This window comes from Trichomycterus rosablanca, chromosome 7 (genome assembly GCF_030014385.1).
Source record: "Trichomycterus rosablanca isolate fTriRos1 chromosome 7, fTriRos1.hap1, whole genome shotgun sequence".
NCBI classification, from domain to species: domain Eukaryota; kingdom Metazoa; phylum Chordata; class Actinopteri; order Siluriformes; family Trichomycteridae; genus Trichomycterus; species Trichomycterus rosablanca.
The window spans coordinates 17,886,420-17,904,921 of NC_085994.1; the positions used below are offsets into that span (position 1 = coordinate 17,886,420).

The 18,502-nt window shown below is 39.9% G+C and overlaps 1 protein-coding gene across 1 annotated transcript; it reads left to right on the forward strand.

The window, feature by feature from the left end:
- Positions 1-324: 324 nt before the first annotated feature.
- On the forward strand, positions 325-17,444 carry dalrd3 (DALR anticodon binding domain containing 3). The gene is made up of 13 exons (XM_062998456.1): positions 325-680; positions 2,258-2,562; positions 2,866-3,176; positions 3,948-4,006; positions 6,322-6,423; positions 8,719-8,783; positions 8,994-9,052; positions 13,791-13,873; positions 14,328-14,454; positions 14,904-14,962; positions 15,060-15,176; positions 16,311-16,379; positions 16,615-17,444. Exons 1-13 carry the CDS (start codon positions 447-449, stop codon positions 16,732-16,734), a joined length of 1,710 nt encoding a protein of 569 aa, XP_062854526.1. The 5' UTR covers positions 325-446; the 3' UTR covers positions 16,735-17,444.
- The last annotated feature ends 1,058 nt before the right edge of the window (positions 17,445-18,502 follow it).

Sequence of the window (18,502 nt, forward strand, 5' to 3'; positions counted from 1 at the left end):
AGAGCTGAGATTCGATACGATGTATTCGAATCCCCAACTCTGGTGAGCTAGCGTACTTTACCGCTGCGCCACCTGAGCGGCTGTGGCCAGTGAAATTTAACCCAACTGTCAAATGTGTTTGGAATTAATTAATTAACACTTTTTAAAGAATTATCCATTTGCCAAATTGCTACTCCACCGTTAGTGTGTGTAGTTAATGGGTTCAACCTGAAAATGACACACTCAAGATGGCGTCTTTCCGAAGCATTTGTGTAACAGCGAAATGTGTCGTTCCAGAAACGTTTTCTACACACCGAAATTCCGAGTCCGTCAGTAACACCAGCACACCATGGATGTCTGAGTAAAGGAAAGCGCACACCCGTCTATTAAACGTGGTAGATTTATATTTTATTTCGGCACGGGTTTAGCTGATCGGTTATAATGTTTATAATGTAAAGAGTTGAAGGATGGAGGCTGAGGAAACTGCACCGTTCCGCATCGACTCGACTGTGCGGGCGCTGCGCTGTGCTCTGCGGGGAGAAGTCGAGCATGAAGTCGAGTCTGTACAAACCAACAGCGGTAAAAGGAGCTGCTGTGACAGAGAGAAGCTCTGGTTTAAGGAAAGCAGCGTTAAAAACCTGAGGAACAGAGATTTCCTGGTGCCGAACACAGTTCTGGCTACACTGTACCCGGACTCACAGGTAGGTTTGTACAGGCATGTGGTGTTCAGTTCTATACTGCATACTAGCGTACGCATACTATATTGCGTACTAGTCTAGCGTACTAAACAGTATGTCAGAACTGCACTGGGATTATTTATATCAGTTCACTTTTGTAACGCTAATGTAATATTCAGCATTCGTTTACGACTGAGAGACAAGAAATGCTCCACGTCACTGCTCCAGGTCACTGCTCCAGAATATTCTTAGGTTAATTGGAGCTAGTTAAAATTGCCCTTAGGTGTGAATGTGTGTGTGGGTGAATGTGAGTGTGTGCCCTGTAATGCACTGGCGACCTGTTTGGGGTGTTTCCTACCTTTCGCCCAGTGAACTGCACCGACCACCACCATAAATAGAATAAAGCTGTGGTATGAATGAATTAATGTTTTTGCTGTCAGGTCAGTGGGGGTCCTATAGGGGTCCCTTTTAATTGACAACTGGGGTGTGGGGGGCAGACTGTTCAGAGCAACAGTTCAGCTACAGTCAGTAATTGTATACCCACAAGTTTAACTGTATGGTAGGTGTACCTTATAAAATAATGAATGTAAATACCAGACTCAGTGAGTGTACATTGTATCTGACATTGAATTAATGTCACAAAATAAGCTGTTGTGGGGAGAGTAATTACACTAGACAGTTGACATTACTGTTATTGACCAAGCATTTGGTTCCAGAGGGGATGTTAGTCTCTATTGACTGTTTATAGATCCAGGCCAACATTGCCCAGCAGCTCGCTGAAATTGTGGGATATTTTGGAAAAAAAAAACAATACTATGGGATTTTTGGCACATAAATATTTATGAAATAATAATTTGTAGTTTCTTAAAGCATACCATTATCTTGGGCTAATTATTCAGGGATCTCCCTCATGCTTGTGTTGTTTCTTGTATTTTTTCTGGAAACATAACACCACATCTCTCTCTGCTTAAAGTTGGTGAGCATGTTTACAAAATACATTTGATTTATGGCTAATGAAAAGTCGTTATTTTCCAGAAGCCAGTGTCTGTCATGCAGCAAATTAACTCATTTAACAGAGATTTCTACAAATACTAAACACTTTTTGGCAATATGTCAGCTGTTCATGTTTGTGAACAGTAGAGTAGTACCTATGATTCCAAGAATGAAGTATGGCAGTCAAGTATGTAAGTGAGAGCATCATTATATGGGGCATCTTCTTTGTAAACAGTACTGGGGCAATACATATAATAAAAAAAATATGAATATAGAGTCATGGGACATACTGGAGGACAGTTTATTGTTTTTAGTCAAGAAACCAAATCTGGAGATTAAGAAAACCCTAAAACTAAAGAAAAACTTAAGGTTGTAATTTTTAACATTGATTTTGCAACTCAGTATGAATTTATTCAACTGTTATTTTGTGGTGTGTGAATCCTTTTTTTTCTGGTGTATTTTGTTGGTTTTTATATTTCTAATTACGAAGTCACAATGCTTTATGTGTAAAAAGTGCATATAAACAGTGACATTTTATTGTATAGTAAATATGTATATTTAATGATACTAAGTTTTCCACATTATACATGATGTGTGAATGTGTCCAGGTTCCTCCAGACATTCTAAGCCGTATCCAGTCTCTTCGTGGGGACGGGGTGTTACCAGTAGCAGGATGTGATGTCACGGCAGAAGGGCTCCGTGTAACAGTGGACCGCTGTGCAGCATTTCGAACTGTACTTTCTGCAGAGAACACCTACTTGAGGCCCGTCGCTCAGAGACAGGAACATGTCCTAATCAACTGTCCTGCCCTGCATGCCAAATCAGCCCCTCTTAATCCGGACAGTTTGGCTTTGGGGCAGCTTCGCGCTGTTCTTATTGCTGATCATTTAAGAGCACTGCTCATGAGACAAGGGTGGGTATAATGTTTAGATTTATATATAATTCTATTTGATGTTTTATGTGAATGAATTTGATGTTTTAATATGAATACAGAAGATCACATGTTGATAGATTAAGCCCATGCTGTGTCTGGAAAGTGTTATGCTGAAAATAAAAACTACGTAGAAAAATAATAATGTGAATTCTTTGAGATTATAAAGAATTCTCAAAAAGCTGTACATTGACATCCCTGAATAAAAATAAAGTAGAATTATTAAGTGACTAATTATTACCGACTCTAGTGTGTAATTTGTGTGTGTACTAATCCATTTCCCAGTTACACAGTGTCCTTCTGTCCTACTCTGCCTGTGGAGAGTGACATCATCCAATTCCTCCGAACTCTATGCATTGATTGGCCGACGACTTCTGCTAGTTGGACCAGTGAGGAGAGAGAGGAAAAGCTGAAAAACACTCTGAAGAACAGTACCTACCAGGAGAAAGATGAGGAGAGCGGAAAGAGGCAAAATAAAGAAGAGGGGATGGATGAATGTGATGCAGGGAGGACCGAGGAGATCAGGATAAATCTTAAACAAGTGATGGAGGATGCACAACTGCAGGGGTTTGACCCCACTCTTGGTATCTGCACAGGTGAGGCACTGGTAGGCATGGTGCACTATATGGCATGAAGTATGTGAACACTGTTTTTAATGATTGAGTCAAGTGATTCAGTTCCTCACAATGCTAATATATGTGTGTGTATGTGTGGGCCTCCAAGTTTGTGGTAACATTTTGGAAAAGAACCCTAGTTTTTCCAGCATGTCTGTGCCCTTGTGCACAAAGTGTGACTGTCTTGTGCCTCTACAAAACATGTTTTAGATATAAAGACATGGTTGGATTATGGTGTAGGGTTAAGGAACTACAGTAGCAAAGAACCCTGACCTAAACCCTATCAAACACCTTTGTAATGAGGGCGGCACAGTGGCTTGATGGGTAGCACTCTCGCCTCACAGCAAGAAGGTCCTGGGTCAAGTCCTGGGAGGAGCAGTCTGGGATGGAAAATCAGTGGAAACCCACCTGAAGTGTGTTCCTTATGTCCAGTCTACTCCGTAACTTTGTTTTGGTTGCCATCACTGCAGAACATCCCATGTCGAAGAGGAACAGACAGATGCTATTAAAAGAGAATCCGTTTTTTCAAAATAAAACATCTTTCAGGGTGTAATTGTCAATAAAACAGAAAAAAACAAATGATTTATATCTTCCTGTGCGGCCCGGTAATAAATGACCCAGTCCGTGGCCCGGTGGTTGGGGACAACTGTTATACTGTGGATCCGTTATGTTAGCTACTATAAATGTTTTTGTGTAAAAAATCTCTCACTTTTTATTTTTTTCTCTCTTAAACCGTCTTTTTTTCTTCTGTAGTGCACAGAGAGGCTTTGTGTCATCTAGTTCAGCTGGACAGAGCAGCAGAAGAGTATCCAGTAAGTGTCACGTCAGGATTATTTCTTCAGATATTTAGAATTCAGATCTAGTGCTAATTCTCAGATAAAAATGTGCACCACTTATTTTTTGACTCATTTTTGTAGATAATTTTTAAATTTAAAAAGTAATAAAGACAGGCTAACCATTAGGTATAACAATTCATGTGATAAATTGTTGCCAAACCAAACCTGTTTATTTATTTATACTAACTGCTTTATTCTGGTCAGGGTCATGACAGTACACTACCAGAGAACATGCAATTTTTATTGGATTTTTCACTTTATCTCTAGTCATTTCTAGTTCTTGATTGTGAATCCGCTGTTGCTGGCACAACCCTGATCTGATCAAGGATAGTCGGATCACCACCCGTCCTATCTGACACGTGTCAAAGCGCTTCTTATCACACAGAGCTGTATTGCATACAGAGAGCCGCGGTAGGCTCCATGTCATCCAACACCTCCCTCACATAGGCACACAGATCAGTCCCAGAGATCACATATTGTGGCTGAAAGAGCCTGTCTGATATTTCCTTTCTCAAACATGGCCAGTTGTGTTTGTGTGAATGCACTGTGTGTTGTGACACATTCACCTCATCTTCAGTATTAAAACTGATGTAACTGGGTTTTGGTTCGTCTCTCCTCGAACCACCACTGGTGAGTGCTCGCCTTGGCCACTTGTAAGCACCCCTTGCTTTTTTGAAAATACTTCAACCCAGTCTTTGGTCATAACAGTTTGGCCCTTATGAAAGTCTCTCAGGTCTTCATGCTGCCCAAATCTGCTGCATTCTACACATGTACTACAGTAACTACCATTAGCCCAAGATTTAATTTATTCCTGATCATCACATGCACAATTGTTACACAATAGCCATCGCCATGCACATTTGTGAGGACTGATCCTAATGTTTTATCTCATCTGTGCTCTCTTATTATTATTGTTTTGATACACCAGCAATTGCTTCCTGTTACTTCTTGTACCGTATTTTCCCCAGTGTCGGTCCCTCTTATTCATCCATTTACTACTTTTCACCTTCCCACTATCTCTGATATATCTAATCTCATCCAGAAATCAAAATCTTCCACTTCTCAACTTGATCCTCTCCCAACACCCCTGGTCAAAGCAAGTTTACCCGCTATATTGCCTCTGATAACTGCCATTATTCACTCCTCCCTCACCTCTGGATCTGTCCCTTTGTCATTAAAGTCTGCCTCAGTCACCCCTATTTTAAAGAAACCCGGTCTAGATCCTAACAACTTTAATAACCTTTGTCCCATCTCCAATCTGCCTTTTCTTTCAAAAATCCTTGAGAAGACAGTTGCTTCTCAGGTATATTCTCACCTCTCCAATAATCACCTTTACGAGCAGTTTCAATCTGGTTTTCGTCCCTATCATAGTACAGAAACAGCTCTCCTCAAAATAACAAATGACCTCTTGACTGCAGCAGACTCAGGTTTTTTATCCATACTCATTCTCCTTGATCTGAGTGCAGCATTTGATACCATCTCCCATTCTATTCTCCTCCATAGACTATCAGCCATTGGTTTTTCCAACATACCTCTGGACTGGTTCACCTCATATCTCTCTGACCTCACTCAGTTTATTCAATTAAAGACATTTACATCCCAACCATCTCCCCTCACTTCTGGTCACATCCCGTTTGGACTATTGCAATTCTCTTCTGTTTGGTCTCCCCCTCAAGTCCCTCCATAAGCTACAACTAGTTCAGAATGCTGCTGCCCGTATCATTTCTAGAACCCCATCCATTCATCACATCACCCCCGTTCTTCAACAGCTCCACTGGCTCCCTGTTAAATTTCGCATCGACTATGAACTTATACTGCTTACTTTTAAGGCTATCCATCATCTTGCTCCTCCATATCTCACCAAGCTCCATCACATAAATAGACCCAGCCGGACCCTTAGATCTTCCTTATCCATTAGTCTTACTGTCCCTCCAGCCCGTTTGATTACCATGGGGTCTAGAGCTTTTAGCCGTTCGGCCCCCCGTCTCTGGAACTCCCTCCCACAAGACATTCGTAATATTGACTCTCTAGACATTTTTAAATCACGCCTCAAAACTCACCTGTTTAGGACAGCATACAGTCTTTAGCCTGTTCTCTTGACTATATATATATTTAAAATTCTTTCCCTGTTTTTATTGCTGTTTTATGCTGTTTGTATGTTTATTCATTTATGTACGGTGACCTTGAGAGTCCTGAAAGGCGCCTATAAATAAAATGTATTATTATTTTATTATTATTATTGTTGCTTAGCTAATTTATTAATGATACACGTGTGTTTGTTTGTCCTGCAGGCGTCTACACTGACAGTGTTGCATGTCACTTCCTGTCAGGACGAGTTCCGCCAACAGCAGACAGTCATGCTGTGGAGAGCCAGCGGTGCTATGGCAACACAGGTTTCTGACACAGACACACACAGTCACAGTGAAGGGCAATTAAGCAAAGAGGAAGTGGTGCTGCCCTACCGACCTAATATCACCAGTCACTTTCCACACAACTGGTTTCTCTATAACACTCACACACACTCATAAGCTTGGTAATCTGGTCTCTCACAAATTTAGCTGTGTTCACACGATTCTATTGAACGGCTCTTTAAAATAAACAAAAGGAACCGAGTCGCGCCTCTGGGAGCCGCTATGTATATTTTTATTTCTGCGCAGTTCAGACTGTAATCCACCCATTCCGCTTCCATCAGTAGAGGGAATCAATGAGTCATAATAAGAGCTGTTTATTGTCGAAATTCAAATCCGAAAACGGAGAGCGGCGAGCAAGCCAAACACACACACACACACATTTTGCACGGTTTTTATTAATATTTTATTCTATTTTATATTTTTTTGCACATGTAACTGTTTTGTATATATTTGTTCTTTCCTAGTGTTATTTCTTATTATTTCTCTCTAACTTGCTTTGGCAATACGAATGTCCTTATTTGTCATGCCAATAAAGCTTCTTTTGAGTTTGAGTTGAGAGAGCTGTAACCGAGCTACAGAGAGAACATGCAGAAAAGAAGCAGTGCTCTTAGTATAATGACAAATAATTGAGAAATAAACTATAAACTTGTTTAATTATGTTAAATCTGATTCGTTCATGGCGCGAACTGAGCTTTTCGAGCGTAACTTACATCAAGAACAAGTACAGGGAGTGACTGAGGGCTCTGGAGGTCTGCCTCTCATCCATCCCTGCCAGAATAGGGCGATTGTGTGCATCATCCCAGGCTCAGGTTTCCCATTAAAAATAAGTCACATTTACCCCTCCCTCCCTAAATGACACCTTATGGTGTGTGTGCGTGTGTGTTAGCAGTCCGAGGGATGCAGAGTGTAAGTTTTTTAATACATTTTAGACTGGGGTGACTTGAGATTTTGCATACTTTTAAAGGGTGCCATGACTGAAAAAAGGTTGAGAAACACTGTCCTAGATTAATCAGTGTCTATGTGCACTTGAGATTTAATCCCAGTGGGAAATCACAAAAAATTTCTCGTAAGCATTTTTAGAAATAAAATAAATATTTAAGGGTCTGTTTGAGCTCTTTACAAAGACAGTACTTTGTCATCCTACGCACACTCCCGAGAAGAAGGCTGTCTGAATTCTTAGATTCCTTAAAATGCTGCCTTATGAGGTGCCTTATTTTGAAGCGATAAATTGCCTGAATAATGAGGGAGCATCTGTTGCTTCCTTAGTGGTGAAGGCAATTCCAGCATTCAGTGGGGCACTACTTTTCTCACAAAAAATAACAAATTAACGAATGCGGAGGAACGAACAAAGTAATAATAAATTCTCATTGATTTTTAATTTGTTTAAAGGTTTACAAGTGTCACTTATTTGCAAATTCTGGATCGTCAGTGACAGTTTAACCATTTTTGGTACATGGAGGGAGATGTTAGCTGGCATGCTAGCAGGTTGTGCCGCCTCAGCCCATTGGTTTGAACTCAGTAAGTGAAAACTGTGGTGACATAATCGTGGTAATCGCTGTCTGAGTCTTAATAAGTCAATGTCTTATTAGAACCCTCTCTACTTAGGCAGCTATTTCTATATATACTATTTGGATATTTGTTAATGGGAAACAGTTGCATTCTTGTCTTTTCATTAATCATGCTACACCAGCCATTGATCTCATGAGCTTTGGAAAATCCTACACTATGTGAAGCCTGTCAGATACCCATTACTATAAAGCATATTCTCATTAATGCACATCATATAACAGAGAAAGACAAACATTACATTACATTTACCCTCAATCAGGATTTCCAGATTTCTTCCTAATATAAGACTAAACACACAAATATAAGACACACCCTAGTAAAATATAAAATACTGCACGTGCCGTGAATATCACTACAAACAAACAAACATGAGCTTTGGAAAAGTGTCTGGTTTCCAAGGCACTGATCTGCCCAGTGATATGAAGCCTTTTGAGAGTTCTGAGTAAAGTAGTTAAATAAAGTAACATATTTCCAACATTCTTCTTTTGAAGTTGCTCGCAATGCTGGTGCTACTGTAAAATCACAGGCACTTGTAATATTCAGAGCAGTAAAACACTGAATCTTTTAGGTGATTTCTGTAGATTAGTAATGATTTGATTTGAGTAAAATGGTCCAGATCGAAAATGAATATGTCAGATTGCTGAGATTTGTACTGATCACAATGTTCATTTTTTTGTTACTGTCTATTTGTCTATTTTTCTATTACAGAGGGTGGTTGTATGTGGTCCAGTAAAGACGCCTGGCACTCAGATAAGCTCGGCTCAGTATCTTCAGTAAGTTAGACAGTCTTGTATACAAGCTCACACTGTTCAAATATACATAACACATCTTTTATATTTCATGTAAATATACTTTTCTATTGTATACAAATATATAAGCACAAATATTATAGGATTTGTGCATGACTTGTACAGGATTTGTGCATGACTTGTACAGGTCATGTACAGGTCAACCTTGTACAGGTTGTGATTGTGTTTTTTTAGGTTAAGAAGAGCTCAGATGAAAGAAGCTTCAGAAATGAAATATGGGGATCAGGTGGAAGGTTCGTGTAAAGACATTACACTTTTTCCAGTGTATGTGTACATTAGGAAGCAAATCTGTGATGTGCTATTATTTAAATTGTTTTGATATTCTCCAAATAACAGCTCTAATAATTGCAGTATGTCCTGGTTCAAATCTGTTGGTCTGAAAACACTTTTAGATGTAGTTTCTTCACTAAAGCCTTTAACTTGTATTTTTGATATTTTACCTACTCACTAATTCAAATAGGTTTTAAGCTCATCATGGGTAATCTCAGTTTTAGTTCTGATAGATTTAAGTGCTGCCTTTGGTACAGTTGATCATAAAATTTTACTTGTGCAGCTGTAAAACTGGGTGGGCCTCACAGGCAAAGTATTAAACAGGTTTTGATTAATTTTGGAACCTTTGGTTTTTAACCTGTAAATGCTTCCACTTCCTGCTGTACACGCTTCCTGCTGCATACCATTTGGTTATCACCAATGCAGATGATATGCAGCTTTTTTATATACCTAGCACCAAATGCTTGCAATTCTATCAGCTCACTGTTAAACTACATAGGTGATATCGAAATGTGGATGTATAACAATCTTCTGCAGTTAAACAGAGAAAAGACTGAGGTTCTTATTATTGGAAGTGAGGAACAATGGAAGGTCATACAGACTTATCTAGAACCTAGAAATTTGGAGGCCAAACAATGTGTCAAAAAATCTGGGTGTTTTTTTGATGAGAGATCTGCAAAACTACATATTTTCAATTTCACAATATCTCAAATCTGTGGGACATTTTATCTCCTGCTGATAGTGAGAAACTTGTACATGCCTGTACATACAGTGTATCACAAAAGTGAGTACACCCCTCACATTTCTGCAGATATTTAAGTATATCTTTTCATGGGACAACACTGACAAAATGACACATTGACACAATGAAAAGTAGTCTGTGTGCAGCTTATATAACAGTGTAAATTTATTCTTCCCTTAAAATAACTCAATATACAGCCATTAATGTCTAAACCACCGGCAACAAAAGTGAGTACACCCCTAAGAGACTACACCCCTAAATGTCCAAATTGAGCACTGCTTGTCATTTTCCCTCCAAAATGTCATGTGATTTGTTAGTGTTACTAGGTCTCAGGTGTGCATAGGGAGCAGGTGTGTTCAATTTAGTAGTACAGCTCTCACACTCTCTCATACTGGTCACTGAAAGTTCCAACATGGCACCTCATGGCAAAGAACTCTCTGAGGATCTTAAAAGACGAATTGTTGCGCTACATGAAGATGGCCAAGGCTACAAGAAGATTGCCAACACCCTGAAACTGAGCTGCAGCACAGTGGCCAAGATCATCCAGCGTTTTAAAAGAGCAGGGTCCACTCAGAACAGACCTCGCGTTGGTCGTCCAAAGAAGCTGAGTGCACGTGCTCAGCGTCACATCCAACTGCTGTCTTTGAAAGATAGGCGCAGGAGTGCTGTCAGCATTGCTGCAGAGATTGAAAAGGTGGGGGGTCAGCCTGTCAGTGCTCAGACCATACGCCGCACACTACATCAAATTGGTCTGCATGGCTGTCACCCCAGAAGGAAGCCTCTTCTGAAGTCTCTACACAAGAAAGCCCGCAAACAGTTTGCTAAAGACATGTCAACAAAGGACATGGATTACTGGAACCATGTCCTATGGTCTGATGAGACCAAGATTAATTTGTTTGGTTCAGATGGTCTCAAGCATGTGTGGCGGCAATCAGGTGAGGAGTACAAAGATAAGTGTGTCATGCCTACAGTCAAGCATGGTGGTGGGAATGCCATGGTCTGGGGCTGCATGAGTGCAGCAGGTGTTGGGGAGTTACATTTCATTGAGGGACACATGAACTCCAATATGTACTGTGAAATACTGAGCAGAGCATGATCCCCTCCCTCCGGAAACTGGGTCGCAGGGCAGTGTTCCAGCATGATAATGACCTCAAACACACCTCTAAGACGACCACTGCTTTATTGAAGAGGCTGAGGGTAAAGGTGATGGACTGGCCAAGCATGTCTCCAGACCTAAACCCAATAGAACATCTTTGGGGCATCCTCAAGCGGAAGGTGGAGGAGCGCAAAGTCTCGAATATGAATATGCTCCGTGATGTCGTCATGGAGGAGTGGAAAAGCATTCCAGTGGCAACCTGTGAAGCTCTGGTAAACTCCATGACCAGGAGAGTTAAGGCAGTTCTGGGAAATAATGGTGGCCACACAAAATATTGACACTTCAGAAACTTTCACTAAGGGGTGTACTCACTTTTGTTGCCGGTGGTTTAGACATTAATGGCTGTATATTGAGTTATTTTGAGGGAAGAATAAATTTACACTGTTATATAAGCTGCACACAGACTACTTTTCATTGTGTCAAAGTGTCATTTTGTCAGTGTTGTCCCATGAAAAGATATACTTAAATATCTGCAGAAATGTGAGGGGTGTACTCACTTTTGTGATACACTGTACCTACCTTTTTAAATGAACATTTTCATAATTTTTAATTAGCATTCACAATTCACCCCCCTCGAACTTTACCTCTTAACCTACTTGTATCTAATTACTTATTGCATTTTGCATTACCTATCCAATCATATTTTACTTCTTCTACTGCTGCTGACCTCCACTTCTGACTGAGGAGAGTCATGACTTAACACATGTCCCAGGCACCAATCGCCATTATTCATTATTTCTGTGCAAGCGCCATTGACCAGCCAGCAAAGGTCATAATTGCAGCACTTAGGAGGATTTTCCTTCCAGCACTTCCAGTCTGTTGGTAGCAGAGCTGAGATTCAAACTCGTTTCAATTTGAGTTGTCAGCTCTGGTGTGCCAACGTGTTTTACTGCTGCACCATCCAAGCGCCATGTGTTCTACTTTTTATTTTTTTTTATTTTTTTTTATTTGAAGTTAGCATTTTTCTGACATATACCTAAAGGTTTCAATCCTAGAATGACATGAATAAAATCAAGTCCTAGGGCAGTCAGTGACATGCCGATGTTTTGATATACAGTGTATCACAAAAGTGAGTACACCCCTCACATTTCTGCAGATATTTAAGTATATCTTTTCATGGGACAACACTGACAAAATGACACTTTGACACAATGAAAAGTAGTCTGTGTGCAGCTTATATAACAGTGTAAATTTGTTCTTCCCTCAAAATAACTCAATATACAGCCATTAATGTCTAAACCACCGGCAACAAAAGTGAGTACACCCCTTAGTGAAAGTTCCTGAAGTGTCAATATTTTGTGTGGCCACAATTATTTCCCAGAACTGCCTTAACACTCCTGGGCATGGAGTTTACCAGAGCTTCACAGGTTGCCACTGGAATGCTTTTCCACTCCTCCATGACGACATCACGGAGCTGGCGGATATTCGAGACTTTGCGCTCCTCCACCTTCCGCTTGAGGATGCCCCAAAGATGTTCTATTGGGTTTAGGTCTGGAGACATGCTTGGCCAGTCCATCACCTTTACCCTCAGCCTCTTCAATAAAGCAGTGGTCGTCTTAGAGGTGTGTTTGGGGTCATTATCATGCTGGAACACTGCCCTGCGACCCAGTTTCCGGAGGGAGGGGATCATGCTCTGCTTCAGTATTTCACAGTACATATTGGAGTTAATGTGTCCCTCAATGAAATGTAACTCCCCAACACCTGCTGCACTCATGCAGCCCCAGACCATGGCATTCCCACCACCATGCTTGACTGTAGGCATGACACACTTATCTTTGTACTCCTCACCTGATTGCCGCCACACATGCTTGAGACCATCTGAACCAAACAAATTAATCTTGGTCTCATCAGACCATAGGACATGGTTCCAGTAATCCATGTCCTTTGTTGACATGTCTTCAGCAAACTGTTTGCGGGCTTTCTTGTGTAGAGACTTCAGAAGAGGCTTCCTTCTGGGGTGACAGCCATGCAGACCAATTTGATGTAGTGTGCGGCGTATGGTCTGAGCACTGACAGGCTGACCCCCCACCTTTTCAATCTCTGCAGCAATGCTGACAGCACTCCTGCGCCTATCTTTCAAAGACAGCAGTTGGATGTGACGCTGAGCACGTGCACTCAGCTTCTTTGGACGACCAACGCGAGGTCTGTTCTGAGTGGACCCTGCTCTTTTAAAACGCTGGATGATCTTGGTCACTGTGCTGCAGCTCAGTTTCAGGGTGTTGGCAATCTTCTTGTAGCCTTGGCCATCTTCATGTAGCGCAACAATTCGTCTTTTAAGATCCTCAGAGAGTTCTTTGCCATGAGGTGCCATGTTGGAACTTTCAGTGACCAGTATGAGAGAGTGTGAGAGCTGTACTACTAAATTGAACACACCTGCTCCCTATGCACACCTGAGACCTAGTAACACTAACAAATCACATGACATTTTGGAGGGAAAATGACAAGCAGTGCTCAATTTGGACATTTAGGGGTGTAGTCTCTTAGGGGTGTACTCACTTTTGTTGCCGGTGGTTTAGACATTAATGGCTGTATATTGAGTTATTTTGAGGGAAGAATAAATTTACACTGTTATATAAGCTGCACACAGACTACTTTTCATTGTGTCAAAGTGTCATTTTGTCAGTGTTGTCCCATGAAAAGATATACTTAAATATCTGCAGAAATGAGAGGGGTGTACTCACTTTTGTGATACACTGTATATGTTTATCTATTTGTATTAATCTATCAATATTTTATCTGATTCTTATATTTTTTCTTTTTTTCTGTAAAGCACTTTAATTGAACTGTTATTATTACTATGTAGGACAGACATGGGACGACATCATCAGAATCATGACCTGTGCTACGGTTCGATTTGATCTGCTGTCGACTGCACACACAAGCCCCGTGAGTTTGTTCAAGCGTGTATTCATGGTTCATTAACTGGGTATTCCCTGACCTCCCTGCTATGTGTGTTTAGCTTGCTGTTGCTGCACAAGCTTATCAATTTTCAATCCTGTCTCCTAATTTGGATTGAATTTTCGTAGTAGGGGCTTGGGATACAATTAGTGTGGCATGTAGTGGTCAAGTGCTGCTAGTGAGTCAGCTGGTAAGCAACATTTTTATTTGAGCAAATTGGTTTTGTTGCTTAGTATTGGTTTTATTTTTTGATTAATTTCTACAGCTTAAGCACCCATTTAGTTGCTACTGGTGCCCTGCATATGGCATACACACCCGCTTTAAGTCAGTTCTGATTGTATGAATCACTTTTTTAAATTCATGCTGTGTTTATGTATGTGTGTATGTTTGTAGTTGCCTGTACATGTGTAAACATTTTTATCATGAATGAATCTGGTTTCAGGTGACTCTGGATACGCAGCGTGAAGGGGGGGTGTCCACAAAGGGACCCAGAGGTGGAGTATTCGTTATGTATAATTGTGCAAGACTTCACACTTTGTTTAGCAGCTACGAGAAAGCAGTAGAGCAAGGTAACATACACACACCGAAAAAGTTTTGTCTGTCTGCTGTTCAGTGTGTGTTTGATTAAAAAGTGTCAGTAATAAGAAAGCTGAGTGCTAAACATCCCAAATTTTTGAGTTTGTTGCAGGCATTACATTTTACATTTATTAATATTTACAAAATACAAGTTTGTTAGTGAAAACTATTTATTTTGCAATTATTTAAGTACTTTTTTCCTGAAAGTTTAAGGAGATTTAACAAATCAGATATTTATTGCATTTTACAAATTGTACCAGTAAATATTTCAGCGTGTTTATATAACTAATTTAATTCAGTTTGTCGATCACTTGTACAATTGTTAAAATTAATACTAAGCAGTACACTATTTGTGTTTAATTCAGAATGGGTTACATTCATATTCAACTAAAATAAGTGACTTCTCATGTAAATACACTTGTGTTTTCTTGCTGTTGTACAGGTGTTTACCCAGAAATCCCTGCAGCCACAGAGTTAGCATTTTCAGATCTTAAGGAGGAGGTAACTCATCATGCCATTTATTTTAAACTGTTCAAACATTTGAGAGTTTAATTTGATGGGAAGTTTGAAACTTGTCGTTTACTCATGTGTCCACCAGGGGGAGTGGCTTCTCCTTTTTAATTACATCATTCCATTCGCTGAGCTTCTGGACCAATCAGGACATATTCTGGATCTTGAAGGGGGAGGAGCCAGAGTTAATTTAAGAACAGAACAGGTTTGGGTTTTAGATTTTCTTTACCACATTTATTAAATGCCTACTTAGTGCTGCACATCCCACCATTAAGATCCCAGTTTGAATCTTAGCAGTGCTACCAGGCGTGATTGTCCTTGGCTGGATGCGGGTAATGGACAAAGCCCTGGGATGGGTGTCCTGTCCAAGGCATTCCTGTCTTGCATCCAGTGTTTTTGCTGGGACCGGATCAGCCGCAACCCTGACCAGGAAAAAATGGTTGATAAAAATGAAATTAGGGCCAGGGTTGTCCAAACTTTTACATAAGACAAAATTTTACATCTAAACATTTTTTTTACAATGTGATGTGATGTAAGAGGCAGAGTGAGATGTTTTATTAATTTAATTTGAAGTTAGAAGTAACAGTGACTCTCCCCGTGTCTGCATGGGTTTCCTCCGGGAGCTTCGGTTTCCTCCCACAGTCCAAAGTAACCAAAGAGTAAAACAAGATGTTAAAATCCTAATAAATAAATAAAAAAGTAACAGTGACTGTAGTTACATGTGCACAACTAATCAGATTAAGATCAGGTTCTGTCATTAATCTGATTAGGGTAATATTTGGATTGTAAGTAATCTGAATAAGGTACCTGGATTTCTGGCCAGTAATCAGTTTATGCAGCTCATGTGTACAAATAATCTGGTTACTATGGGTTTTCTGCAGCTGTGCATATGGTGGAAAATGATGCTGTTGCTTGACAAAGGTTTGCCATAGTAATATCTTGCCCTTGGTTATCAGCTATTGATGAATGATGGTTCTTGATCGGTGTTCAGCTTAGGCTTTTTTATTCCTTTAATCATATAATGATATTATGCACAGTAGAGAAAGAAATATGCAAATCCATTTAAATCTTTCTTTTGTTTTTGTTTCATGCATTTGTTGACAGAAATTGTATTTAAAGCACAATAAGTAAAACTGAACTATTTTTTAAATCATAGTTTGTTGATGTGACTTTGTTGATGTGACTGTAAATACTGTATATGTGCTCAGTATTTTTTTGTGAATTTTCAATACTTTAAAGTGTTGTTCATGATTATTTAAGAAAAAGCAAGAAAAATTTAGGCAATGCAAATTTGTTAGCTCTTTGCCATACAACTCATCTTCTGTTTTGTCTTTTTCAGGTCTGCAGATTTCTGGTGTCTCTCAGTAAGGACTTTAGTTCTTATTACAACAGAGTCCACGTACTTGGGGTAAGTCTCACTCTGTCTGTAGCGACAGCATGGAGGCATTGATTAATGGAATTAAACAGTTCACTGAGAGTTCACTTTAGTGCTCATTGCCCCTCTTTTACCCTTTTTCTCCCTCTCCCCCTCTTTCACTTTTACATGTTCATCCACTTTCCATCTGGCTACTCTCCATCTGGTATGTCTGTTTTTCTCTTACCTCTCCTCTATTCCTGCCCCCCACTTTTGTCTCTCTCTATAGGAGCCACTACCTCATCTCTTCAATCAGATGTTTTGCCGGTTATTGTTGCTGAAGGCTTTGAGAGAACTTTACCACAGTGCACTGGACTCCCTAAATCTGCCACCGATTCCACAGCTATAGCATCAAATCCCAGATATACAATCACACTTCCACTACACCCTGTAATGTTTAAACAGTCATGTACAAATGCCCCTACAATGCTAAAAACAGATTTACTATTATCTTTTTCCTGGATTTTATCTCCCAATCTGGTTGTTTCACATTCCAAAATGTGAATCCGCTGCTGCTTGCAAAGTTCCAGATCTGATCAAGGAGAGTCGGATCACCACACACCCCCTCTGACATGTGTTATCACCTGCCAGTGTTGGGTTTCCATACAGAGCTGAATGACATACAGAGAGCCATGCTATTTTTTGTTTGACACCCCAGCCCACCCCATTTGTCGTATGACCCGTCGTATTGACCCTGTCCGAACTCCATCTCATACATGACCAGTTGTGTTTGTATGGATGCCCGGTCAGGTCGGTGGCTCTGCTGATGTTTGAACTTGTGAGTTTAAACATTCTGCAGTGGTGTGCCAGTGTGTTAGACCGCTGTGCCACCCGAGCACCCTTCTTAATTTCTGTTAACCTCCCAGAACATCCCAAAGAATTTTCCTGCACAACATTAATTTCCTTAAACATCAAAACTTACTAAGCTGTCTTTGTTCTGAGTTACCTCAATTAAACCCACCTAATATGTTTTTTATCTCAAAGTCAAACTACACTGGCCCAACTTTAGGAATGAAGTACTGAATTCTAACAGAAAATAAACCAGCCAAACCAAAACAACCTTCTTTTGCTGTGTTTCTTGTCAAACAGGTAAATTTTTGCTTCTGAAGCACTGTAACATTTTCCCATCACCCCACATTTGATAGTGTTCGTAATATAAACTGTTTGGAACTTGTTGAGTTTCTATCCAAACCTTTGATATGTTTCAAACAAATTCTTTATTTGGTACTGCTATTTAAAGTAGTGACAAGGTATAAGATTGAAGTGTACAACCAATGCATTAAACAGGCTGGTTACTTATGCTGAGTGCAGCCTAGTGGATAATTCATTTGGCATATTAACTGCTAACTGTTGTATACTCAATCACCATGCCATTAAAGTACCGTTAAGTACAGTTAAAATATACACGTGGGGTGTCATAACCATGGACCACAATGCAGTAAATTGTAGTAGACTGTAGAGTCAAACAGCCCATACAGATAAAGTGGAATAAAAAAAGCCAATTGTAAAATCCAGATAAGAACCTTACACAAATAATACAGATCAGTCAAAAGCTGTGTTTAATTCTAAAATGAGCATTATTGTATAATACATGGCCTGATTTCCCTTGAAGCTGGGTGTACTCACCAGCACAGACACTGTAATGTATAATCATTTCTTTTTGTCTCATCAACCGCTTTATCTTAGACAGGGTTGTGGCAGGTTTAGTTCAACCAGGAAACACCATGCACAAGCTAGGAATAGCTTGGACATGGCAATGCTTTAAGGGGTTTCGGCCATCCAAATGTCAAATAACTTGTGTCACAGAGTTTAAACAGTTATTAACCTTTTTTCTTTTGTTAAAAATGTTACTTTTATGTTAAAGGATAATCGTTTAGCCATTTACTAAAGCAACAAACACTCTAGTTGGCAATAAGTAGGCTTTTGTAAACAAGTGAGAGTTACAGTGTGTCCGCAAGTGGATTTCCCACTGCAGTTACATAAGATATACAGTGAATATAATAAACCTACACACCCCTGTTACAGTGCCAGCTTTTTGTAATGTAAAAAATAAGACCAAGATGAATATTTTTTAGAACTTTTTCTACTGAAATTATTTAAGGGAATACTTTGTTGAA

Excerpts from the sequence above, each read along its gene's own strand:
- dalrd3 (XM_062998456.1), top strand. The coding sequence starts at position 447 with ATGGAGGCTGAGGAAACTGCACCGTTCCGCATCGACTCGACTGTGCGG. Across the intron at positions 681-2,257 it reads CACTGTACCCGGACTCACAG|GTTCCTCCAGACATTCTAAG; the intron begins GTAGGTTTGTAC and ends GAATGTGTCCAG. Across the intron at positions 8,784-8,993 it reads AGCTCGGCTCAGTATCTTCA|GTTAAGAAGAGCTCAGATGA; the intron begins GTAAGTTAGACA and ends GTGTTTTTTTAG.